This window comes from Pogonomyrmex barbatus, unplaced genomic scaffold (assembly GCF_055798465.1).
Source record: "Pogonomyrmex barbatus isolate J1 unplaced genomic scaffold, ASM5579846v1 scaffold10, whole genome shotgun sequence".
NCBI lineage: Eukaryota > Metazoa > Arthropoda > Insecta > Hymenoptera > Formicidae > Pogonomyrmex > Pogonomyrmex barbatus.
Genome location: NW_028297099.1, coordinates 8,442,275 through 8,469,206, shown reverse-complemented (window position 1 = coordinate 8,469,206; position 26,932 = coordinate 8,442,275). Strand labels below are relative to the sequence as shown.

The 26,932-nt window shown below is 32.9% G+C and overlaps 3 protein-coding genes and 1 long non-coding RNA gene across 16 annotated transcripts; 2 read left to right on the top strand and 2 right to left on the bottom strand.

The window, feature by feature from the left end:
• Nucleotides 1-48: 48 nt before the first annotated feature.
• On the top strand, nucleotides 49-16,374 carry LOC105423488 (dystrobrevin beta). Of its 9 annotated transcripts, none has more exons than XM_089070435.1 (18): nucleotides 49-598; nucleotides 5,891-6,055; nucleotides 6,988-7,204; nucleotides 7,286-7,368; nucleotides 7,451-7,602; nucleotides 7,948-8,056; nucleotides 8,139-8,305; nucleotides 8,394-8,521; nucleotides 8,607-8,705; nucleotides 8,864-8,888; nucleotides 9,094-9,132; nucleotides 9,213-9,331; nucleotides 9,777-9,942; nucleotides 10,075-10,089; nucleotides 10,149-10,486; nucleotides 11,978-12,123; nucleotides 14,602-14,661; nucleotides 15,706-16,374. In XM_089070435.1, exons 2-18 carry the CDS (start codon nucleotides 5,896-5,898, stop codon nucleotides 15,966-15,968), a joined length of 2,286 nt encoding a protein of 761 aa, XP_088926561.1. In that variant the 5' UTR covers nucleotides 49-598; nucleotides 5,891-5,895; the 3' UTR covers nucleotides 15,969-16,374. The 9 variants fall into 9 exon arrangements, with proteins under 9 accessions (XP_088926561.1, XP_088926558.1, XP_088926563.1 ...); XM_089070432.1 differs by having other exon boundaries at nucleotides 8,807-8,888; nucleotides 9,213-9,325; XM_089070437.1 differs by having other exon boundaries at nucleotides 8,807-8,888; nucleotides 14,541-14,661; nucleotides 15,706-15,849.
• A 2-nt stretch (nucleotides 16,375-16,376) lies between these two features.
• Nucleotides 16,377-18,895, bottom strand: LOC148937927 (E3 ubiquitin-protein ligase TRAIP-like). The gene is made up of 5 exons (XM_089070471.1): nucleotides 18,704-18,895; nucleotides 17,812-18,183; nucleotides 17,456-17,548; nucleotides 17,225-17,381; nucleotides 16,377-17,132 (listed from the first exon to the last, which is right to left on the bottom strand). The coding sequence occupies exons 1-4, from the start codon at nucleotides 18,814-18,816 to the stop codon at nucleotides 17,273-17,275; spliced, it is 687 nt and encodes a 228-aa protein (XP_088926597.1). The 5' UTR covers nucleotides 18,817-18,895; the 3' UTR covers nucleotides 16,377-17,132; nucleotides 17,225-17,272.
• A 98-nt stretch (nucleotides 18,896-18,993) lies between these two features.
• On the top strand, nucleotides 18,994-22,078 carry LOC148937926 (uncharacterized). 3 transcript variants are annotated; one of them, XR_016137884.1, is made up of 2 exons: nucleotides 18,994-19,686; nucleotides 20,693-22,078. It is a non-coding gene; the product is annotated as an uncharacterized LOC148937926 (long non-coding RNA). The 3 variants fall into 3 exon arrangements; XR_016137882.1 differs by having other exon boundaries at nucleotides 19,634-19,678; XR_016137883.1 differs by lacking the exon at nucleotides 18,994-19,686 and adding an exon at nucleotides 19,695-20,477.
• Nucleotides 21,371-26,320, bottom strand: LOC105425622 (uncharacterized). Of its 3 annotated transcripts, none has more exons than XM_089070469.1 (5): nucleotides 25,869-26,320; nucleotides 24,995-25,372; nucleotides 24,636-24,728; nucleotides 24,411-24,561; nucleotides 21,371-22,944 (listed from the first exon to the last, which is right to left on the bottom strand). In XM_089070469.1, the coding sequence occupies exons 1-4, from the start codon at nucleotides 25,982-25,984 to the stop codon at nucleotides 24,453-24,455; spliced, it is 696 nt and encodes a 231-aa protein (XP_088926595.1). In that variant the 5' UTR covers nucleotides 25,985-26,320; the 3' UTR covers nucleotides 21,371-22,944; nucleotides 24,411-24,452. The 3 variants fall into 3 exon arrangements, with proteins under 3 accessions (XP_088926595.1, XP_088926593.1, XP_088926594.1); XM_089070467.1 differs by having other exon boundaries at nucleotides 21,371-23,582; nucleotides 25,869-26,314; XM_089070468.1 differs by lacking the exon at nucleotides 21,371-22,944 and adding an exon at nucleotides 23,970-24,316.
• Nucleotides 26,321-26,932: the final 612 nt, after the last annotated feature.

Here is a 26,932-nt window from a genome sequence, read left to right as displayed (position 1 = left end):
TCGACGAAGTGAAAAAGATGATGGAGGGGGGAGGCTCAGTGATGGCTCAGTGATGGCCAGTGATGGCCGCGGGATTCGCGACATGCGTCGGGATTCGTGCAGCGATCTTATTTTGTGACGTCCCGATTTCTATCAAATTCGCATCAGTTCGCATCCCGTTCCGTTTATCGGAGATTCACATCTCGCGTGGCTCGGTGGGCTATCCGTCGCCAGTCCCCCATAGAATCGCATATCGACCACCGCGTAGCGGGGCGGACGTTCCAAGTCTTGTTAAAACCGCTCCCGTGGACCGCTCGCCCGCGAAAACGACCGCTTGCGAATGACGACCGCAGTGGCTCTCGTGATTCGTTTCTTCATGACTTAATGGCCTGGCGGGAACGGTAAGAGGGAGGCTTTCCACGGACACGAGACGTCGACATTGACATCAACATCGACATCGACATCGACATCGACATCGGCGGTGACGGTGACGGTGACTGTGACTGTGACTGTGACTGAGACTGAGACTGAGACTGACTGTGACTCCACGCCCCCGTCAGTATCCCTTTTTTTTCCTCTTCGCGAAGACGCGCGCAGAGAGCGCCTACCTCTCAGATAGGTAAGTAGGCAGGCAAGTAGGCAAGTAAACCGACCGGTAGAACAGGTTAGGTGTCTACAAGACTGAATTATCGTTTCTTTTTTTTTGTAAATTTTCGCGACATCGTGACATGTATATTAAAAAATGTATGTTATATATGTAATGTTTATATTTTTTATAGTATATTTTTATATTTTCAGAAAGATATATATATATATATATATATAGAGAGAGAGAGAGAGAGAGAGAGAGAGAGAGAGAGATGAGTGAGTGAGTGAGTGAGTGAGTGAGTGTGAGTGTGTTTTGAATCGAAATATTCGATGTGTTCCTTTGTATTACGCGATAAATACACTTTCCAGGAAATGCAATCCTGCGCAGAGGAAATATTAGGAATAGAAATAAATATGAGATGCGCACAATGGAAAAAATATTAGGAACGAGAATAAATATTAAATTTTAGTAATAAAAATTAGGAATAAACATTAAACGCACAATAAACATAAGTATAATATATAGCTATATTCCTAAAAGATATAGCTTTATTCCTAATTTTTATCTCTAAATTTGTTATTTGTTTCTGTCTAATATTTCCTTTATTGTATGCAGGGCTTAGATCACTGCTTTTCTTAAATAAAATAATATTTTTTGTACATTTATCTCCCGAATACCTCTTTAAAAAAAAAAAGAAAAGATGATATTCAACTTGCGATAGAGAAGGAAGTCTTCAAATATTGAAAATGTAATGTGACGTGATTAACTAAAGAATGAAGATACGGAATTATTTAATTGAATTGAATTCTTATGAAAGAAATTTATAAGGTAGATATTACTAATTATTAAACTTCTACTTCTATCATCTACTAGAAATTGTCAAAATCTGAATACTTGACCTTTTGAATGCTAATTTCAAATACTGTTTCAAATATTTATGTTTAATTACCATCGAACGGAACAATCCAATAACGTATCAAAAGAAGTTAGTGTTCGAAATAAAACATCGATATTTTAATGGCACCTTTAATGGCAAATTTAGAGCACTTTGTAAATTCATACGCTCGAATTTTTCACCCTCTGATTTTTCACTCTCTGAAACAAGATCGCATTAAATGACGGCTTGATACTAATGGGCAACTAAATTATTGATGGATGGAACCACGAGGCATCTTTTATTGACGTACCATCCGACTTTGAAATAGATCGGGGAAAATTAGCGTCTCTGACAAAATAAATTAAATTAAATTAGAAAAAGAAGACCGTCGGATTTGACATTGAAATGAAAAACAAGTCTATACCGGGAATTTGCATTAATGTAATAATCACGTATTGCTGGAACACGGAATTGTAATTAAGCACAAACCGTAATTAAATGCTTATATTAATTAAACAAGTTTCATCGAGCAACTTTTCTTATAATTTACGTCCATTTCTGTTAATTTCTGTCTCTTCTATTAACTTCTAATCTCGATTTTTTATCTTACTTTTTATCTTTTTCTCTTAAATCTAAAAATGAACATTAATCGACAATTGAACAAATTGACATTTAAAATAATTATTGTGTTGTCTGGAGAGAATTATTACGGTTTATTATTATTATTATTGTTATTGTTGTTATTATTATTATTATTATGTAACATATAGGAAGAAAGATTAGAAATTATTGCGAATTAATTGAAAATTTTGCTTTGATCTATTCTGTTGTTCAATTTGAGATTAATTAAGATTGATCAGAGCTTAAAGTTGAAGTCATTCGAAAAGAAGTCTCGAGGAACGCAATTGTTTCAGTCACGCAAGCGCGAAGTTTATAAAATTCTCCGCGCAGACAAATTGGAGCTCGTCGTTTTTTCCTATACTTTCTTAAATCGGATGAAAAATAATTGAATTATTTATAAACAAATTGTAAAATCATTTAAATCAAATTCAATTAAAATAAATATATCTATTCGGGATTTTAAGAGAGAGAGAGAGAAGAATTATACATAGCGCTGCTCTGTAGAGCAGCGGTAGAAAGTGTTAACAAAAATCCGTTAAATGCGACGAATCGCACATCAAAACGTATAATTTTTGCGTGTCGTCGTCGACGCGATTGCACCGTTTTCAATTTCTCTTATCTTTTTACGCTTGAAGTTACCGATTGAGGATTGAGACTTCTCTCGAAATCGGCTGAAGTTGGTAGCGCTTTCTCGCTCGCTCCGTTTCGCGCGTTCCTTCAAACGCGCCCGCAGCCGCTCCTTTCCCGGCCGTTCCTCCGTTTCTTCGGCCGATCTTACATTCTCCCCACCTAGTCGACTTATCGTATTGATTCAAACTTAGGTGTCCGGTATTTAGTTCTCTCATTCCATCAAACCTATCAATCGATCATTTCCTCATTGTTTCCTGACCTTGATCTATTCCGATATGCGATCTGGATCGATTATCGAAAACAATGTTACGCTTGGCATAGCAAAAAAGCAGTGTTTGCTTATTTCTAGAATCTCTTGAAAAACAAACGTTTATAAACAATGCATTATTGTTTTCATAAAGAATCGAGATATTCGAAAAAAAATGTTAAATTGGGAATTAAGAAGAGAAGGAAAATTATTTTTTTATTAAATTTCTCATTTCCTATTAAAATCCTTAAAATTATTTTAAAGTCTTAGTCTTAGTCTAGATGATTTAGAAATTGCGTTAATTTTTAAAAATATAATTCTATTTATGATTTTGTCCAAAAAGGACTTTACGAATAAGAATTTATATAGAATATAGAATTTATAAAGAAAGAATTTATAAAGAATATAGAATTTTTGTCTCAAAATTGGCGTTACTTCAATTAGAAGATTATTTTATTACGAATAAATTTGCATCATTTTGCAAAAATTTTGGCACTTGTTAAAATGCAAAGAGAATTACGTAAAAAATATTGAAGAATTGGTGAAAAAGTAAGTTTCACAGGCGACGAACGATCGGTTTTAAATCAATTACATCTTGAAATATCGACGTTCCCTAACTAGGTCAATCGTTTACGTAAAGCGGATTATATCATCATGGTTGAGCGACCCTATATTAATTCTTTTCCCGGAAGTATATTCTCGCTAAAAAAAGCCTGTAACGAAAAATGTATCGTAAAAGAAGCTAATATTGTATTGAACTTATATTGTTGTATCAACTGCAAGATGAAAGTGACACTTATGACGAAATTATTTAGAGAATAGATTTTTGTTATATGAAATATAATAGATTTTAATGATATGTTTCAACATATTAATTCCTTTAAAAATTATTATGCTATTATTATTATCATTATTATGCTATTTTTTCTAGATATTTACGAAAAAAAAATAATGAAAAAATGATTTAAAATGACATCTGATCTTTTAAATTGTTTGTCAAAACTTTTAGAAAACAATTTTGAAGAACACGAAGATAATGTACTTATATTAGTATGTTGTAAAAAATATTAATTAAACTAAGCTGTCGTACGATCTCAGGAATAAATAGGCATCGAAAGGAGACATTTATATGCAAAGGCAAAGGTTGGAAAAATTCGCACATACAATATAACATTCGTAATGCGCTTTATGAAATAAATGTGTATACGCTCCAATTGTCACTAATTAATTCTCTCTAGTCTATTGTTAAGTCGAACAATCGTTCTCGTTACGACGCAACGTGACGTATAATACGAGTTACAAATTAAGAGCAGCTTCGCTGCAGTTGCGCATCTACGTGCATTGCACCAAGTGTTTCCTCAACCCGTGACAGAATACATTTGAAACTTGTGAGCAGAGAAAATTATGAGACAAAGTTAAATCGCCGTCTTCCAATATATCTTTAACAGCGCTCGTGGACACACGTATTAATTAAATATATGCGCGCGCGCGTGGTGTGCGTGCGTGCGTGCGTGCGTGTGCGTATGCGCGTGCGCGCGCGCACACGCACACGCACACGCACACGCACACGCACACGCACACGCACACGCATTAGTACTGTTGTTGAATTAACAAGATTATTCTCAATTACGTTTGATGCTATTGACTCAACAACACTTTTTTTTCAATTTGCAATATTTCAAAACAAAACACACAATAATATCCAGTGTTTTTCATTTATTCCATTTGTTATTGATTGGATTGTTTTTAATCTTAAATTGCAATGTTTTTAATCATCATGGCTTTTTTATTTATACATTTTAACATTGCAAAAAATTGCTCTTTTTTCCTAACTCTCTCGATTTCTTGCATATTTAATATCTGTCTTGTTGGAAAAGTTTGGAAAATCTAGAATTTTTATCGAGTCTATTTTATTCTTGAAAATTACGGAATATGATGAAATTTTATTATAATTCAGAGAATTTGTTTTTAAATTATTGCAATTTAGAGAATTTTTTGAAATTTTATTTCTAAATTTAATTTTTTCTCTCTTTAGAAGAATGCTTAATTATTTTTCCATTATAATGTAAGCTGTTAAAATTGCATTTAAAAATTTTTTAATTTTAACTTGGAATTTTCAATAAAAATGCCTGAAAAATTCCAGGGATTTTAAAAATTTTTTTGAATGAACACCTGAGCGTCACTTAATTTTTTAATCTCTTATTTTTAATCACATACGATATATGTCGTCTTATTACGGGACGTTTGTTAACGAGCGATTGAACATCACTCTCGACTATACAATCGAATTGTAAACGACACATGCCTTTTATTCGATTGACAGATATATATATATATATATATATACACACACACACACACACACACCAATGAAGCTTACGCGAAGAAGAGAATTGTACTTGTATCGCTGAGAAATATGTATAGCTGAAAGATGAATCAATAGATCCACTTTATTTTGCGTTTGCACAGTTTTAATATTTTGTAAATTATAATTTTTACATTTGTTATCGCGCTTAACTCTTATTCGCTCACTTTTTTCCATTACTTTTAATTTCGAGATTCCTTAATCTATTTATATTTATTATTTCATTTAAAATATAACCATATGTTGCGCTGTATGCCATGACGCGTAATCGCTGCAGAATCATCAAGAGACTCACGTGGCCGATTGTTGTCTGATAAGTCTCTGATTAGTCACTTCAGCGATCCCCGCTCCGCACTCCGTACTCGATCTTTTTATGCTGCGCATAAATTTACCACTGTAATAATAACAATAATAATAATAAAAGAAAGAAGGAAACAACACAATCGATCTGCGGAGGAGCGCAGGATCGTAGCCTCTCATCGCGAAACGAGGCACGTTACGAATGATAGCGAGGAAATGTGCCGGAGGAATCGATGAGAATCGCAGAATCGCAGAATCGCATTATCCGCTCATTTTTTGCAGTGAACATGGCAGAGGAGGGTGCGGGTGGGTCGGGAAACGGGAGCAGCGGCGAGACAAGTCGCTTGCAGCTTCTGCAGGAGATGCGGCAGCAGAACTTTGACACCATACGATTCGCATCGTATCGTACCGCCTGCAAACTAAGATTCATACAAAAGAAGGTCCACCGTGAGTATATTCTTCAGCTTCAGCTTCAGTTAATACGTAGCTTCATCATACGTACGGACGGACGGACGGCTCTCCCAAAAGCCCCAAATGCGTTTATAAAAATGAATCGTGTGATCGTGTAATCGCGTGCGCTCTGCTGCTAAAATTATGAAATTTGCAAAAGGCTTTGGCTTCTGAGAGGTCCCTATGTCGCGTATAATAAAATTTTTCCAGCTCGACAATTCATCGCCGAGATTATCGAGCCGCTTAATTTTTATTTCTGTCATTCCTGTCATTGGCTTTATGACGATTAAGTGTCGATCCACAATAAGTATTTAATCTTTAAGTCATAAGAAATTGACCAATCATAGTCGATTATTCTTTTCATATTCGATTATAATTGGTCAATTTCTTACGGTTTAAAGATTAAATACTTATTGTGGACCGACACTAATGGGACGAGGATCTCTTAGGTCGGTTAGCGTAACTTAACTCGGGAATGCTAATTTTCTCACGCTTGCACGACAATGTTAAAATGCTAATTAACGACATCTTCATACGTCTCGAGCATCAGTAAGTCGTCAGTTTAACATTTAAAATAGCAATGGGATTATTTTTGAGTTTGTATTTTTTCAATTATAATCTAATTAAATTAATATCTTTTTCTGATTTGAAGATAGGATTTTCTAATTTTAATATTCTATCGAAAAAGAGTATAATTGAGAAAAATTATATTTTTAATACGAGAAGAAAGATATTTTAATTTAGAAAATAGAAATGACCGCACGGTTCTTCCGGCGTTAAAGAGAACGTCGAATAGAGAGGTGTTCGCGAATAATTAATCTCACATGAAGAGACGCTAAGCCAAATGTCAAAAGATATATATATATATATATATATATATATATATACATATATATCTTTTTAATAACGCATGCATGGTGTTTGTGTAGTGCATAACGTCGATATATGGAATGTGATCGAGGCATTTCGAGAGAACGGTCTAAACACGTTGGAACCGTCGAGCACGCTGGGAGTATCCAGACTCGAAACGTTACTGTCTTCCCTGTTCCACGCGCTGAACAAGAGAGTGCCGATATCGCAACAGGCCAAAGTCGACGCGACCACGGCGTTATTGATGAACTGGCTGCTGGCTGCTTACACTAGCGGGTACGCTTAAGAAAATAAAAGAGAATCGATTATACGCGACCGATCGTCGGCGCTCGATCAACTCAGGCGATTTTCTTTCAGAGAGAACAATAAGATATCCGTGTTCTCGGTAAAGGTAGCTCTAGCGACATTATGCGCGGGAAAACTCATGGATAAATTTCGATGTAAGTCGCAAGTAATTTCCTCTTTTGATCTTTCGATCAATCGCTGAGATAAAATCGCTCACCAGCTTTGTTCTACGAACAGATATCTACTCGCAAATATCTGATAGCAATGGACATATGATACATTGGAGGTTTGCCGATTATCTGAAGGAGGTCTTAGCTTTAACCGCGGCGGTCTACGAGTCTCCGTCATTCGGATATTCCGACGGTCTTGCTAACTCCATTTTTCCTACGGTATGTGCATGTGTCTAGATTGTTCTACTACGCTTGTTGTTGTTTATATACGACGTAGTGTTTCTTTAAAATGAAGGTCGCAAAGCTATTCGAGAGGGGCCGTGAAAAATCTCCACAGTTTTCATTTATATATTTGATTTACAATTAAATAGTAATAAAATATTAATGACATTCATAATTACTTATTTAATAATTTTTAAGTAAAAAGTAGAAAATAAATTTATTTAAAACACAATTTGTAAAATTTTCTAATCTTTAGTTCAACTTGAAAGCTGATTGCAACTCGAAAAAGTTTGAAATAAATAAACTGTTGGATTATATAATATAATACTTGATATGTAATAGAACTCGAAAGTCACTGTGAACGACTTCTTGGATACGCTCATGTCAGATCCTGGACCACACTGTTTAATCTGGTTGCCATTGTATCACAGAATGGCGGCCGTGGAAACAGGTAATCTTACGTGAGATTGAAATTGAACGATGAAGTCAGAATCGATCGATGAACGAGAGCTCATTTGATCTGTGCTTTTTAGTTGCACATCCTATTATATGCGACGCGTGTCACAAGGAGAATTTCACCGGGTTCCGATATAGGTGTCAGAAGTGTCATTCGTATCAACTGTGTCAAGACTGCTTTTGGCGCGGTAAAGTTTCAGGAACGCACAATAACGATCACGAAACGAGAGAATATAGCAGCTTCGTATGTACCATTTTTATTATTTATGTGTGTTCTGTAATATTTTAAATTTAATTTTGCATTTAATCTTTGATGATGTAATTTCCGACAGAAATCACCAAGCAAACAGATTGGCCATTCTCTGCGAAAGAGCTTTAGATGCGTTCCCGAAAAAGGAAAGAACAGTCTACCACGGTTCCCAGAACAACCTGAAAAAACGTTAGATTTGTCACACATAGTGTTAGTATCTTTGTCATTTGCATAATTTGCCATCACCCGTTGTGTCTCGGCTCATGATTTTACAATTCAAATCACTACGTTCCAGCCCACCGTCACCTTTACCATCTCACAACGGTTTTCCAGATCCAGGATTTATGGCTCCCTTTGATTCAGGATCGGTGGATAGTCGCTCGACTCTGAGGAGGTAAGGTTCCGAGTGAAATTGTAATTTACGCACAATTTATTTGCCTTTGCCGTTTGCGTGCAAACGCCATGCTTTACTTATTCCTTTTGTATATCGTCCAGTATGGACAGTTCAAGACTGGACGATGAACATAAATTAATAGCACGATATGCACAAAGGTTGGCACAAGAAGCTAGGACCATGGTAAGTCCTTTAACATCATATATATTTTATGCTTACTACCTACACAGCTACGCGTTGTAATTTGCCTGACGTTAAAACGAGCGAGCATTCTCACTATTTTAATCTGTTAAACTTGCAAGAGCCAATTGATGAACCGTTCTATCGTTTCCACTGTCGTGGCCACTTTCTGGCACTAATATTAATTTCATAACTGCCTCGTTAACAGCCTCGTACCGCATCCAGAATGTCCCAGGCAGATCAGACAGTAAGTACGCACTGTTCAGACTATCACTGAGAATTTCGCGTCGTAGATCGTTTTACACGAGATAATATTTCTGATTGCAGGGTCGAGCACCGTCGGACGTAAATCTGACATCGTTGGATGCGTCGCGGGCGCAGCGTGAACTTATATCGCAGTTAGAGGCGAAAAACAAGGAGATAATGCGCGAGATAGCAAGGTTAAGGTATACCTGTGTCGTTTATATTCCTTTATATCAAGCCTAAACCTCAATTTCATCCTGTTGACCCATCCTAGAATCACGCATGTTCAGAACGTTCTGTTTCGCTTTATGTCACCTTGGTTGCATAGCTCGCACACTGACACAAAGAGAAACGATACATTCTTATAACATCGCCGATTAACATCAATAAATAAATTATTCGCGTTTAAATGAAGTCGTTTATATCGATCATTTTGTCGTTAATTTCTGAGAAATTGGCATACATATACATGCTCTCATTTTTCATGTACTAATACATTCGTATTACATTAACCACACATCACAATGCTTTTAAAATGAGTCGATAAAGTGGAATATTATTATGTTGTAAAAGCATAGACGTGATATATTCCACTTTTTTGTAACGCAAGGCATCTGATAATTTCACGATAAATTTTTCCCGCTACAGAAGGCAACAGGAGATAGAAGCCGCGGGTTTAGAAAATCCGGCATTAATGTCGGAATTGCGAGCTTTGAGGCAGAGGAAGGACGAACTGGAGACGCATCTGGCGACGTTACAAGATTCTAGGAGGCAACTGATGGTACAGCTGGAGGGTTTAATGAAAATGCTGAAGGTATTTCTTGTTTGATTTTACAAGAAAATTTTTTTTTTTTTTACAAGATTCAATGAGTTCCAATACAATTCTGTCTCTAAAAATGAAACCAAAGAGAGATTCAATGAAATTTATGTTTGTAACAAACAAAAGGAAAACAAAAAGAGAGTAAGTTGTTGTTTTCACATAATTAAAAATTAGCAATACAATGTGACTTACTTCGATAGAATCATCAAGCGTCGCCACGATCAACACCGAACAGTTCACCGCGAAGTACAAAGTCGCCACCTTTGCCACCTGGTGCTCTACCGAGCAGTAGATCGGCACCGCCAACTCCCGGTGGACCTTTGTCTACGACACCTCAACAACAGCAGCAGCAGCAGCAGCAACAACAACAACAACAACAACAAATGCCGCAACAAATGTCTCAGAGCTATCAAAATCCCGTCCCAACAACAACAACAACAACAACAACAACAGTGGCTAACGCGCAAGGCAACGCTATGCTCGGCACGATACAGAATCCCATTCCAGATAGCTTGTCGTGCGTTGGCGGCGATGTAAGGTAGGCAAGCATGCACAAAAAGAGAATACATTAAATGAAAGGATAGAATCTTCTACGGCGCGAAAAGAACGAAGCAAGCAGAGAAAATTATAAACGGACGAATATTACGTGATACATAATTGTACACGTGATTTATAGAATAATATATTACGTAGTTAGCAAATTGTTTATTTACTTAGATATTCCGAGCGAACTTTAGAAATTTATGTACATTTTACACACACGCACGCGCGCGCGCGCGCGCGTGCGTTTTAACAATGTAGGCATATAATTAAATCATGCAGCAAAATAAATATTAATTACATCGACATTCGCAAGAACATAAAATAGATATCATTTACTCACATTTATATTGAGAATAACGTCGCATTGGATTTAATTCCTCCAAATTATCGAGTAAACACTTTGTATTGTAACGGAAAATTGACTTTGAAACGTTCGGAAAGCAGATTCATCGCTTATATACGAAAATATATACTTCAATCTCTTTATTAAGAAAAGATTGATTTCACCTGTCGTAATTGTGTCGCAGCAATCAGCATAGAGATATTATTGCACAGTATACAATTACTTCACAATTAGTTAAAGAACTACTCAAATTCTCTTGCATGCGAACATAAGCAATTTCTAATTAAGCTAGTATTAAGTACAATATGGTACTAGCGCGTAATAATGAGACAGTGAGAATATAACATGAGACGTGTTACTTAAATCGTCAGATCTATATCGACCTATAAATATATATATAGAGTAGAGATATCTGTATGTCCCGTGTCATGTCGCTTTTAACCATGTTTGAATAATTTTCTTTAAGTTTCGTTAGATTCGAGATGTAAGTTCCTCACATTAATATCCTGTTTTTAGTTTGCTATGATTATTATTCATCTCTTCAATGTATCATTTCTTTGTGTACAGTACAAAAGCAACTGTCCCGTAAGGGGAGTACTAATGCGTTGGATATAAGTTTGACGCGTTACGAGTTACCCATCCCTCTTCTCCGCTAAGCTTGTGTAAATCATCATCCACCTTGAAAACATTGTTATTTCGTACTTATTATGCAAGCGTTGCGATATGTAAATATACCGTTCTGCAAGTGATGTAACAATCAAAAATGCAGCAAATACTTTGATAAATTGGAGACAAAGCATTTGCAGTGCGTTCACAACTTTGCCATCGATATATTTTTGTTGAATTATCAGTATATACCATTACGAAAGACACATCAATAAATATCGTAGCTTCTCTGAAATCATGCATGTGTGTATTGTTTATAATCGATGAGTTGCTAATTTCAATTGGTAACTTCGAGATGACGCTTTTGTGCCTTGGCCGCGAATAATTATAGCGAATTGAATGTGTAAGCAAAATATACGTTAAGCAGAATGAATAATGCTTGCGCAATAAAAGAAATCGCATGCCGCAATTTTTCTTTAAAGAACTTTTGATTTGGAAGTTGCTTCGCGCCAAGAAAATAGAGATTTTCGATGTTAGGTCTGCGTTCAGGACAAACAGCTTACCGGGAAGCGGTTCCAGCAGCGCGAATAATAGTTTGGGCCGATCCCTAAGAAACGACTTACTGGTAGCTGCCGACAGCGTTACTAATGCTATGTCAACACTCGTGAGGGAATTAAATTCAGGTATGTTAAATAATAATGTGCTACAAAAACGATTAGTATCGATAATAATGATTCATCAATTGGACGTAGATACGTGAGAGAATTCAATCTAAAGACAAGAGATATATCTCAAATACAAAATGAAGAGGAAAGTGTACTCTCTAGATATAATGAAAGATGTCTTTGGATTTTCTAAAAGTGTTCCATTAAAACTAACATCAATAAAAATTTTGTCTGATAAATCTACGTCTAATTGTACTTATACATAATTTTAAATAGTATAATTACATGATACCGTTCAGCCTACCACTTTCCGTTATAGTATGTTAAATTCATTACATAGTATATGCGATATGCGTTAATCTCGCAGAATATTATTATCTCACGATAAAATCGAAGGTAATCATTAAGAGGCGATAGAAGCCTTGCCGTGATTTGTACAGATCGATTCGACATTGCAAGTTTTTAGCTGTATAAAGTATAAAGTGTTAGCATCTATCGCCGTGTTTTAGCTGATGGCATGTTAGAAATACGATACGGAAGCTAACAATTTCGTTAGCGGAGCTACATAAAATGTCAAATTCGATTGTCCCGAGAGCGAGGTGAGCGATAGATAAACTGATCTGCATTCACCGTGCGTAGCATCTTTTTCTACAACAAAGAATCGTCTATTAATATTACATTGTTTACTATTATTATTGCTATTATTTTGCTCCTGCTATTTTTATTGTTATTATTATTCTCACTACTACCATCCCACTGATAAATGCCAATTAATGTTTGTTTCATGCCATTTTTATACAAGAAAGATATTTTTTCTTCAATAGCCTAGACGTTCAAAACATGCAAAATGATAAAGCAAACAGCTTCAAATTCTTTCAAGCTGGTATGCTAATCTTTCACACATATACCACATCACATTTTATTCGTCTTTAATTCGATTCCAAAGAAAAACGATACGATACGCAGAATTTTATCTTTCAATCACTTTGCCACTAACATTTATCTTTGAAATATTCTCAGTCATCGCATTAGAGCTAAATGTACAGGCATGCCACGTCGCATTTATATTCTGTCATAAAGGATCATCAAAGGATCATATAGCATGAAAGATGCTACTTTTCATTCGTCCCTAAATCGATATTCGTAGATCTGTGAGTCACTTAAGCACAGATGCTATTTATACATAAAATATTTCATTGGATATATTTGAATTTCGAACTTGAACGCACCTTTAATGTATATATTATATATGTTTATATATTCTGAAAAATCGCGTAAGTATAACATTCATTGCAGGAAGACAAATAATAAATCTCATCATTTATTGTCAAATGTCGAGATAAATGACTTTCGCGTCTAGTTTCACGATATTCTGCATATTATGTACAATTTTCACAAATTTTTAATAATACAATAATTATATGAGAAAACTTAAAAATACAAATCTTTCGTTTCAGAAGATGCAAATACAGAAGTGTACATATGGGCCGATTAAAATTATCTACATTTTCTTCCTGCAGTTATGTTCATTTTGAAATACAGAATGTTTCTTCTTTTTGGATTGGAAAACATTCCAAAAGATAGGACTTCCTTTTCTATTTGCATATTTAAATCCCAATTTTAATCGTCTTTTCGTCAATACCATTATTTTTTCTCAAGTTTTTAATCACATTGCGAGTTGTCTTAATTTAGATTCTAAAATTTAATGATCGAGAGAAAGTGCAATAGTCTTGGGATACTGTATAATCTTCTCTATACAATGTTTATTTTGTAAAACGTTCGACGAAACTTAGCCATATTTTACTAAAAAAGAAAAAAACATAACGAGAAAATGATACATAACGAGAAAATAGTGTTTTCCATGAATGAATACAAATTATACGAACTTTCCTCATTTCTTCTATTAATTATAAATTCTAAAATTAATTCGAACGAGTGGAAAATAGTCTACGTTTGCCTATTGCTATTTCTAGTCGATTCTATTATTTTCTTTTTAGAAGAGTTAGTTAACATTGTAGCCTAGTGAAATAGCACATGGACTACACTACACGCAAGATCACAAATGACAGCAACAATAATCTAATCTGCAATTTCGAGAAATCCTGAAAATTCTGGAATCGATTGCTTATTTTGCAAAAAAAAAACCTCAAAAGTTTAGGTAGATCATTTAAAAAAAAGAACTCGTATACAAAAATAGTTAAAAAAAAAATGTATTTCGATATAAATTCTGTATAAAACGTTTCGCGGTGAATAAAAAGATAATTATAGATTACCGTGATTACAGTTAACCCGATGCAAAAAAAAAATGATAGAGATAGACATTAATCTATGTATTTCGATATGAAGAATATTTATGTATGTAACTAAATTTGGCCGAGCTATACAGATATTCCGATATATACTATACTATATACAATATACAAATGACACTTTAGACGTGTTGTGGAATGTGTGTGATGCACCCCCCCCCCGTGAATGTATCCTGGTGACTTGCAGACTCAGACCAGGAGGAGCATTCTCACAACTCAGGGATAATGAACATCAGAAAACCGCTAGGTAAGTATCTTTACATCATTTTCAGACTTTCATTATTTTGGTTTTCGTTTGCACCTTGGATATTCGCAATGTCGTTCTTCTAATCGAAGCAATCTCGAAAACACTGATTATCTACAAGTTTTATATACAAGTTTTATACCGACATTTCGGTTCAATTTTCGTTGACAATTTCATTATAATTTTGTAAAAATCAGTACTGTACATACGTGTACATGCAGTACACACACACACACACACACACACACACACACAAAATTAGACAAAAGATGTAAATCTGATCAAATAATCTCTATATAGTATCCTTAGGATAACGCTAATGTCAGCGATGCATGGCATCCGCTGAAATTTATAATAATAAAACCGGGCTTTATTATTTTTTGAAAATGTTTTGATATCAGAATATAGAAAAAAATAGATGCCCATCTAAAAAAATAAAAGTTGATCTTGATCTGATCATCTTTGGCGATGTCATCTAAAATCGTGCGAATATTACTAAACGTGTCTATTTAAATCTTACAACTTTTGTCTAAAGCATCTCTCTATGAAAATTAGCTTTCGAGATATTCGTACGTTTTCAGATTTTTGACACCCTATGTATATATTCATCGTTCATATTTAAAGACATCTCTACATTTCTACTTTATTTGCATAAGCATATCACTCACACCCTACGATGTACACTACGATGTATACTTCTGACGATGTATACGATAAGACCAAGATAAGTTGTCCTACGGAACTTTTGTGATGTATCTTGATAAACCTTGATTAATCTTATTCGTCTATAGTTTTAAGTCTGTGTGTGCAAATATCAAGTGACATTCCTTTGGTATGACTACGTAAATTCTTCTTCGAAGTTGAAATCTACTTGGGGGAGACGTAGAGAGAAATGAATGAATTAAATTCAGCGAATGTAGATATATAGCTACCTATATAGTTATCTTTTATTTCATTTCAACTGAAAGTGACAAATATAATGCAGGAATGAATTCTCGCGTTTTTGCGCGAATTGAATTTTGAAACCGACTACTTGTCTACTTGTAGACTTTGAAGTCGGTGAGGATGGAGACGATAGCAGCGGTGGTGGAAATTCCTGGCGAGAGGAGCTGCAACGGCGTTATCAGCAGGAAAATGACTTCCTGGTGGAACTGCGAGCTCGTAACACCGATATACCGCAGACACCATCAGCCACATTGTCCAGCGAGCAGGAGCAGGAAAGAGGCGAGAGAGAAGAAGCTGATGGTGAGAAGGAAGATGAGGATGAGTCCGATTGGGCTGAAGCGGTGAAGAGATGGGTCAATCGATAAATTGGCCCGATGAGAAATACTCTACAAATATTGAAGATGCGAATCCAAAGAATCCGATGAAGATACGAGTCAGCGATATCCAATATAGTACATATAATACGCTGTGGACTGACACTTCAATATTAATATACAATGTAATCCTAGGAAGAATTGTGGATGTCGTGCGATTTTGGAAATTTATGCAGTTTGTAAGGCGGTACTCGTACAATTAGAAGTTGAAAGACGACGCGATAAATCGACAAACGAATTGAACGAGCTGTGTACCGCGATTCAGAGATTCTTAGAATGGTATTTGTATCGTTAGCGTACAATGATTTTGCTACATTATTTATTTGCGATTTGCAATGTAATGAGACTTTCAGAGTTTGTTAATATACATAAACCATATAAATGACTCAAAAGTAAACATTGCGTTTTATTACATTTTTTATTTATTGTTATCGTTACCACTATTTGTAATTACTATTGAGCGAATTAAATGCAATACACAAGAATACCGTACGTATCTTGTAACTCGATCGCTTTAAAATTAATTTAATTTTAAGAGAGCATATATTTGTATATATTTGAAACAATAATGAATAATTGATGAAATAATATTATCATCTCGCAATACTAATCATTCACGAAGACGTTTATATTATAAATCATATGGAAAATTTTGCACAAAAGTTATCATATTATCGACCAAACTTGAAATAATTAAGGCGAACGCAATTAAATCAATTTTTTAACATTACAAGTTTAGCGGAAAAGCTTAGTTTCGAGAGTCAAGTGTGTTTTTATACATTCGTAAAAATCCTACTGGCGCTTGACGTACAATAAATGCTACAAACTAAAAAAGTAATAATATACAAACAATTATAAAAATATTGACGCATTAGATAATGCTTCGAACGACGACGCTAAATTTTTTCGTATTTGTAAATGCAGAATACAAAAGAGTAGGAACGAAACTAGTCTTTCGTACAAATTACTCATTTTTTAGTTCCTAGTAGAATGAGAAAATGTTCCAATTGACATGTACATTAATTTTGCTGTTTCGCATATAAACTTATATATTAAAAACCAGTAACTGAAGAGAATTAATCCTTAGTTAATCCTTAATTAATCCTTAGAATCTTAGTTTTTTTATATCAAAATGTCTTATACAATGTCTTTCCACTAAAAATTTAATAAAAAAAAATATTAAAATTAAATCAGTTAACACTCTTAGTTAATATAATGAAAATAATAACTCCTAATAAATCAAATACCTGGGAGAGTATTCTCATTTTTTGTCTAAAATTCTCATTTAAGTTTCTTCAATTATTAGAAGGTGCAACATGAAGCAAAGTAGTTTCTAATTCAGTAATCCGATGTCGCAGGGATGAATTTTCATTTGCGTAAGTTAAGAAATGTTTCTGGAGTGCTCTAGAAAAAATAAAAAGGTAATAAAATCATTAAAAATAATACGATACAATTTCTTTAGTATTAAAAATACATACAAGTACTTAGAATCTTCTTCCCGTAAGTAGTTATCACTCTCTGCAAGCATGTGTTCAAGCTGCTTAATTTCGTTCTCTTGCCACAATATTTTTCTAAAAAAACAAAAGATGAAAGATGGAAGATGTGTTAAAATTAAAATATCAATAAACCTTGTCAAATTGAAGGTACAGTTATTAGTATTACTAGTGCATTATTACAGAATTATTAATTTAATCATTTCTTATACATCTACATGTATACCTGTTGACAGCTTGTCAGCAGACTGAGAAAAGGTATAACAAAAATCAGTTTAAGCAATAAGCTGCTAATACTAGATTAAAATTATATGAGATAAATAATATATAAATAAACGTACTTATGAACTTCGCTCCCTGCTTTTAATTTATTCATTCTTTCTTCTAACGTATCAGTTTCTAAATTAATCTCTGTTGTATGATTCCTTAACTTGTCGATGATCGAATTTTTCAGACTGATCTTACTTTCTATTTCTCGTACTTTCTGTCTAAGATCATAATTCTGTATATCAAGAGATTTATTTTTGGCGATGTAATGCTGGACATCCCTTTCTTTCTCTAAAACTTGAAATTTCAAGTCATCAATTTTCTCTTGCAAGGATATATTCCCTGAATTATCCACATTCAAGTTATCAGTTTCAGTCAATGAGAAATGAACTTTGTGAATTTTATCACTTGTCGTTACACTACGACATTGCGGACAGGTCTCCGAGCTGCAAAGTATACACGTGTAAAATTAAGATTATTAAATTAATTAAGTGTAAAATTAAGATCATTAAATTAATTAAGATTCAATTAATTTGTTATCTCCTTTACAGGCAAAATTGGAAATTTCACAATAAGACAATGGATTTTTTCTTAAATATTTGTAGCGATAAATTTTGAATTTAATCGAGTCAATCATTACTGAAATACTGAGATACTGAGGAAAATGTGAATACGTTTTATCACAGCACCTTGCATATGATAGCTATGATGTACGTAACTATTTTCATCAATGTATTGGTTATAAATATTGTGTGTGTACAACTTTATAAAAATAACTAACAGAATAATATAGGATTATTTAACACAGAATCATTTAATAGTTCGTATAAATAGATAAAGATAAAGATAGTTAAAATAGGATATATAATTCATGATTTTTCTTGCACTAGATTATCCATGATTAGGTTAGGGTAGAAGCATCCTTCAATTTCATCCGGTAGAACCTTACCAAACCAAAAAATTTACCTTTGCAACCACTGTGAGAGGCATTGGAAATGAAACAGATGTCCGCACGGAGTGAAAAAGATATCGTCGATTGATATCAGGACACCGCGACAAATAGCGCAGATCACAATCATCTTTGAACAGTATGAACAACAATAAAACGTTCAAACGAGAACTCCGCGTACATAGTACATCCGCATTTAGGCATCAAATAATGGCTGCGTTCAGCGAAAAAAGCAGCTTTACAATTATCGTAAAAATCCTTGATATGATTGGTTTTTTCCCGTAGTAAAACTTAAGAAATTGGCCAATCATAATCGATTTATGAAAAAAATAATTAAAAGCTTAAAACTTACATACCTATTGTGGACCGAGACTAGGACAATTTTAAGTATTATTTTTAGATATTAATCAATTAGCTATTAATCAATTAGATTATCAATCAATTAGCAGAACAGCATCTTAAGCATCATCTAATTTCTACTAGTGATGGATGCTAAGGCCCTGCATATGATGAAGGAAATATCGAAAACCGGAATTGATATTAAATTAAAAAAAAAAAAAAATGAAAATTGCGTAACATTTAATTTTTATTCTAAATGTTTATTTCTAAAGTTTAATATTTATTCCTATTCCTCATATTTCCTCCATTGTGCGCAGGCCCTAAAAATCTATATTATACATACATACATATATATATATACAATATCATACACACACACACACACACACACACACACACACACATATGTGTACATACATATATACATATTTTTTTCACTTGATATTTATAGCGATTTGAGAAAAAAAGAGAGAGAAGAGCAGGAGAAAGACACTTCTATTTATTCTTACAATCTTAACATAGTTTTTGAATAGATTTAGTAAATTATTATTGACACTTTTGCAATGCTTTTGTAACATACTAACCTATTTTTGGCTTTTCATTAAATTGAATTTATCGACTTGATGTTACCGATAGGACGAGATTCTTCGAAGGTTACTCAGTAATTGAAAAATTTTCTCTGCAACAGATTTTCATAATTAATTTATAAAATTCATAATTAATTCATAAATCTAGATTAAATCCGTAAGGTGTTATTAATAGTAGTAGAGGAAGTGCATGAAAGAATTGGAAAGCGATTATATAAATATTCGAAATTATGCGCGCGCGCACGCACGACACACACACACACACACACACACACACACACACACACACACACACACACAAAGACGTAAATCTGATCAAATAATCTCTATATAGCATTCTTAGGATAACGCTAATGTCAGCGATGCATGGCATCCGCTGAAATTTATAATAATAAAACCGGGCTTTATTATCTTTTGAAAATGTTTTGATATCAGAATATAGAAAAAAATAGATGCCCATCTAAAAAAATAAGAGTTGATCTTGATCTGACTTTGGCGATGTCATCTAAAATCGTGCGAATATTACTAAAACGTGTCTATTTAAATCTTACAACTTTTGTCTAAAGCATCTCTCTTTTCGAAAATTAACTTTCGAGATATTCGTGCGTTTTCAGATTTTTGACACCCTATGTATATATTCATCGTTCATATTTAAAGACATCTCTACATTTCTACTTTATTTGCATAAGCATATCACTCACACCCTACGATGTACACTACGATGTATACTTCTGACGATGTATACGATAAGACCAAGATAAGTTGTCCTACGGAACTTTTGTGATGTATCTTGATAAACCTTGATTAATCTTATTCGTCTATAGTTTTAAGTCTGTGTGTGCAAATATCAAGTGACATTCCTTTGGTATGACTACGTAAATTCTTCTTCGAAGTTGAAATCTACTTGGGGGAGACGTAGAGAGAAATGAATGAATTAAATTCAGCGAATGTAGATATATAGCTACCTATATAGTTATCTTTTATTTCATTTCAACTGAAAGTGACAAATATAATGCAGGAATGAATTCTCGCGTTTTTGCGCGAATTGAATTTTGAAACCGACTACTTGTCTACTTGTAGACTTTGAAGTCGGTGAGGATGGAGACGATAGCAGCGGTGGTGGAAATTCCTGGCGAGAGGAGCTGCAACGGCGTTATCAGCAGGAAAATGACTTCCTGGTGGAACTGCGAGCTCGTAACACCGATATACCGCAGACACCATCAGCCACATTGTCCAGCGAGCAGGAGCAGGAAAGAGGCGAGAGAGAAGAAGCTGATGGTGAGAAGGAAGATGAGGATGAGTCCGATTGGGCTGAAGCGGTGAAGAGATGGGTCAATCGATAAATTGGCCCGACGAGAAATACTCTACAAATATTGAAGATGCGAATCCAAAGAATCCGATGAAGATACGAGTCAGCGATATCCAATATAGTACATATAATACGCTGTGGACTGACACTTCAATATTAATATACAATGTAATCCTAGGGAGAATTGTGGATGTCGTGCGATTTTGAAAATTTATGCAGTTTGTAAGGCGGTACTCGTACAATTGGAAGTTGAAAGACGACGCGATAAATCGACAAACGAATTGAACGAGCCGTGTGTACCGCGATTCAGAGATTCCTTAGAATGGCATTTGTATGTGGCGTTAGCGTACAATGATTTTGCTACATTATTTATTTGCGATTTGCAATGTAATAAAACTTTCAGAGTTTGTTAATATACATGAACCATATAAATGACTCAAAAGTAAACATTGCGTTTTATTACATTTTTTATTTATTGTTATCGTTACCACTATTTGTAATTACTATTGAGCGAATTAAATGCAACACACAAGAATACCGTATGTATCTTGTAACTCGATCGCTTTAAAATTAATTTAATTTTAAGAGAGCATATATTTGTATACATTTGAAACAATAATGGATAATTGATCAAATAATATTATCATCTCGCAATACTAATCATTCACGAAGACGTTTATATTATAAATCATATGGAAAATTTTGCACAAAAGTTATCATATTATCGACCAAACTTGAAATAATTAAGGCGAACGCAATTAAATCAATTTTTTAACATTACAAGTTTAGCGGAAAAGCTTAGTTTCGAGAGTCAAGTGTGTTTTTATACATTCGTAAAAATCCTACTGGACCGCTTGACGTACAATAAATGCTACAAACTAAAAAAGTAATAATATACAAACAATTATAAAAATATTGACGCATTAGATAATGCTTCGAACGACGACGCTAAATTTTTTCGTATTTGTAAATGCAGAATACAAAAGAGTAGGAACGAAACTAGTCTTTCGTACAAATTACTCATTTTTTAGTTCCTAGTAGAGAATGTTCCAATTGATAACTTTTAGTTATTTAACACACTCGATAAGAACCAATACGTTTTGTAACATTTAAATGGAATGTCCTGTCCGCGAAATATATATATATATATATATATATATATATATATATATATATAAAAAACACAATGTTGGAATTCTTTTGTCTATTGTCTCTTTACGTATGATGTAGCACCTACGAAAAGTAAATGAAAGTTTACAGATACATATCAAAATGATTATCGTCTCTTCGTTCTTCGACCGATAACCCATTATTCTAACTTTCGTATTTTCTTTCTGTATTTTTACATTGGCCTATATTATATATATACATTTATTTTCTTATCTTATATCTTAGAAATATTTTGGCATATGAATGAAATTATACGTGAACCAATACAAAAATATATAGAACTTAATTGAGCAGTGATCCTGAATTATATGCTATAGTGAGAATCGCATTTAGTTGTTATCTCTTGAGATAAATACCTATAGATGCATATACATAAAAATATACTCTATATGAAAAGTCTTTAGATTAATAAATACATTACATCACACAATATGTTGATATCTACAGTTACATACAAAAATATAAATATAAATTTCTATATTAGTTTCAATAAAAATCTCAGCGTGTCATCTTAAGCGCGACACTGACAATGTGATGTCCGCATATTATTATGAAATTTAAAATATGTTATTACAACATTACTTTGTAAATCATTCGTAAAAAAATAAAACATAAAATAAAGGAGCTTTATTACATGATTTCCACTTTTACTTTAATCGTTGCAAAATTAGAGGAATTAAGGAAGTCATGTAACAAAACTCCTCTCTTTTGAATTCATTATTATAGATCTTTAAATAATTGAAATTTTTTTCTACACTTTTCGCCACGTGAATAAGTGCAGAATGAGTGACCGAAGGATGTGACCAAAGGGTGAAATCGATTGAAACATAACATTTTCATTACATTTTGTGTCCTGTGGAACAAAATTAATAAATTTCAATTAATAAATTTTAACAAGAGTGATTCTTAGTGTTACAACAATAAGAAATAATAAGGCAATTAAGAATCAGCGCTGCATAAACGGTGCATAATTAACATTTAACGATAACTTAGTTTTTAATTGCGCACCGTACAGCGCTAATCTCTTCTTAATTGCCCTATTGTTTTGCCATAATAAATTTTAGATAATTCAAGCCTAATGTTCTAATATATGGAATTTTATTGTTTATATTTTATAATAAATATAGCATTATATTAATATTATATGTAGTAAAAATAAATTCCAATACTGATTTGCTTTTTACACAAACTAGTTTAATTAATTTTAGCAAGAATGTTTTGAGTTCAATATCTTCCTGTGTTTTGATCGTAAACTTTGTGATATCTTTGTGATATTTATTGCAACATTGCTTACAGTTACATTATCTGGTTTCTTGTTATTATGATCTGAATGTAAACATAATTTCGTTTTTTTTTTGTAATAAATGAATGTTCGGCGAATACAGAATTGTGCACAGAATTGTCCTGGTTCATTTCAGTAGCAACGTCAACTTCTGTTCTTCTTTTCAGAAACAATGAACCATTCTGATCTGTAGTTTCCTGTTTTGTTGGCTAAAAGAATAAAAATTAATTATAGAAATAGTCACATAGAATTAAAGAAATTTCTGTTGTTTAAAACAGAGGTCAAATAATTATTTCGATCTTGGTTTTCGATCTTGAGTCAGTTGAAAAAATTAAAATTATGATTTTTAAGTTATGATTTAAATCATGTTTAAATTATGATTTTTTAAAATTATAGTTACGATTTTTTCAAAAATTCTTATAATTTATAGAAATTATAAAATAAAAATTGTAAAATTGTAAAACAATGTATATAAACGAGAGAAGAGGAATAGTAAATACATAAAATACATAAAATACATAAAATACATAAAATATTTAAAATAAAAATATTTAGAGAGTAACAAATTCTGAATTACAAAATTAAAAAAAATAATTAAAAAAAATTTGAAAATTTTATTAATTTCCTTGTAATTCCAGTGTTATAAATTTTATAAAATTACGGTAAGGTTTACAGTTTTAATTTAAATAAAACAGAATTATAAAATAATTTTAATTTTGATTTAGATTCCTGACTTAAAGAAATTAATTTTTCATAATAGAGTACATAATTACTCTATGTACGTAAATTAACATGTACATTAATTTTGCTATTTCGCATATAAACTTATATATTAGAAACCAGAAAACTGAAGAGAATTAATCCTTAGTTAATCCTTAATTAATCCTTAGAATCTTAGTTTTTTTTTTTTTTATATCAAAATGTCTTATACAATGTCTTTCCACTAAAAATTTAATAAAAAAAAAAATATTAAAATTAAATCAGTTAACACTCGTAGTTAATTTAATGAAAATAATAACTCCTAATAAATCAAATACCTGGGAGAGTATTCTCATTTTTTGTCTAAAATTTAAGTTTCTTCAATTATTAGAAGGTGCAACATGAAGCAAAGTAGTTTCTAATTCAGTAATCCGATGTCGCAGGGATGAATTTTCAATTTCGTAAGTTTTTAAACATTCCTCGATTGATCTAGAAAAAATAAAAAGGTGATAAAATCATTAAAAATAATACGATACAATTTCTTTAGTATTAAAAATACATACAAGGTCCTAGATTTTTTTTGCAATAAATCGTTACGACGCGTTGCAAGCATTTGTTCAAGCTGCTTAATTTGATTCTCTTGCCACAATTTTTTTCTAAAAAAACAAAAGATGAAAGATAGAAGATGTGTTAAAATCAAAATATCAATAAACCTTGTCAAATTGAAGGTACAGTTATTAGTATTACTAGTGCACTTATTACAGAATTATTAATTTAATCATTTCTTATACATCTACATGTATACCTGCTGACAGCTTGTCAGCAGACTGAGAAAAAGGTATAACAAAAATCAGTTTAAGCAATAAGCTGCTAATACTAGATTAAATTATATGAGATAAATAATATATAAATAATAACGTACCTATGAAGTGCTCTCCGTACGTTTGTTATAGTCATTTTTTTTAACCTATCACGTGATAGGTTACGTCGTGACTTAATCTTTATTATATCTTTATTCTTTAAGTCACAGATGGTCGAATTTTTAAGACTGATCTCACTTTCTACTTCTCGTACTTTCTGTCTAAGACCAGCATTCTGTATCTCAAGAGATGCATTTTTGGCGATGTAATGCTGGACATCCCTTTCTTTCTCTAAAACTTGAAATTTCAAGTCATCAATTCTCTCTTGCAAGGATATATTCTCTGAATTATCCACAGTCAAGTCATCAGTCCATGAGAAATGAGCTTTGTGAATTTTATCACTTGTCGTTACACTATGACATTGCGGACAGGTCTCCGAGCTGCAAAGTATACACGTGTAAAATTAAGATTCATTAAATTAATTAAGATTCAATTAATTTATTATCTCCTTTACAGACAAAATTGGAAATTTCACAATAAGATAATGGATTTTTTCTTAAATATTTGTAGCGATAAATTTTGAATTTAATCGAGTCAATCATTACTGAAATACTGAGATACTGAGGAAAATGTGAATACGTTTTATCACAGCACCTTGCATATGATAGCTATGATGCACGTAACTATTTTCATCAATGTATTGGTTATAAATATTGTGTATGTACAACTTTATAAAAATAACTAACAGAATAATATAGGATTATTTAACACAGAATCATTTAATAGTTCGTATAAATAGATAAAGATAAAGATAGTTAAAATAGGATATATAATTCATGACAAGATTTTTCTTGCACTAGATTATCCAAGATTACATTAGGGTAGAAGTACCCTTCAATTTTATCCGGTAGAACCTTACCAAACCAAAAAATTTACCTTTGCAACCACTGTGACAGGCATTGGAAATGAAACAGATGTCCGCACGGAGTGAAAAAGATGTCGTCGATTGATATCTTTAGGACACCGCGACAAATAGCGCAGATCAAAATCATCTTTGAACAGTATGAACAACAATAAAACGTTCAAACGAGAACTCCGCGTACATAGTACATCCGCTTTTACGCATCAAATAATGGCTGCGTTCAGCGAAAAAAGCAGCTTTACAATTATCGTAAAAATCTTTGATATGATTGGTTTTTCCCCATAGTAAAACTTAAGAAATTGGCCAATCATAATCGACTTATGAAAAAATAATTAAAAGCTTAAAACTTACGTATCTATTGTGGACCGAGACTAGGACAGTTTTAAGTATTATCTTTAGATATTATCAACCAATTAGCAGAACAGCATCTTAAGCATCTTAAGATGCTAATTGAGGACGGTCTTGAAATAAGAATCGGTTATGAATTCCAATCTAAGGCTATGTTCATAAATTCACTGCCTGAAAACATATAGTTTACGTAACGTATTTTATAGATTTTCAGTACTGGCAGTGAATTTACGAACACAGCCTAAGTCGTTCCAAAATTCCCTGCGTAAATATACAAAGTATCCCGAAATTCGCAATTATAAAATATTGGACCAGTATACTTTGATTGGTATTGATGTGCGCAAGTGTCCAATCCGATTAGCCACTAAACTTATATATCTTAAAAACTAAAAAAAAAAAAAAAAAAACATACAAATAATTTCATCACTTAATTTCTAAGGAAATTTTTTGCTATAATATTTTGAGGCATAAATTTTGGAACCTCACCCTCCGACAACGTCAAAACTTTTCCAAGGAATTCTATCGAGAAGAGAATAGCATTCTCTTTCCACAGCACAGACCAAATCGGTATTCAATTCAAATAAAATAATAAACAGAATTGTGCTTATACTAAATTTCTTTTCAAATTTATTTATATCTTTTCTCTTAGCAAAAAATTAAACAATCAATGTTATATTAAAAATTCCAAAATCTCCTTTAAATTAAGTGATGTTTTATTTACAAAAATTTA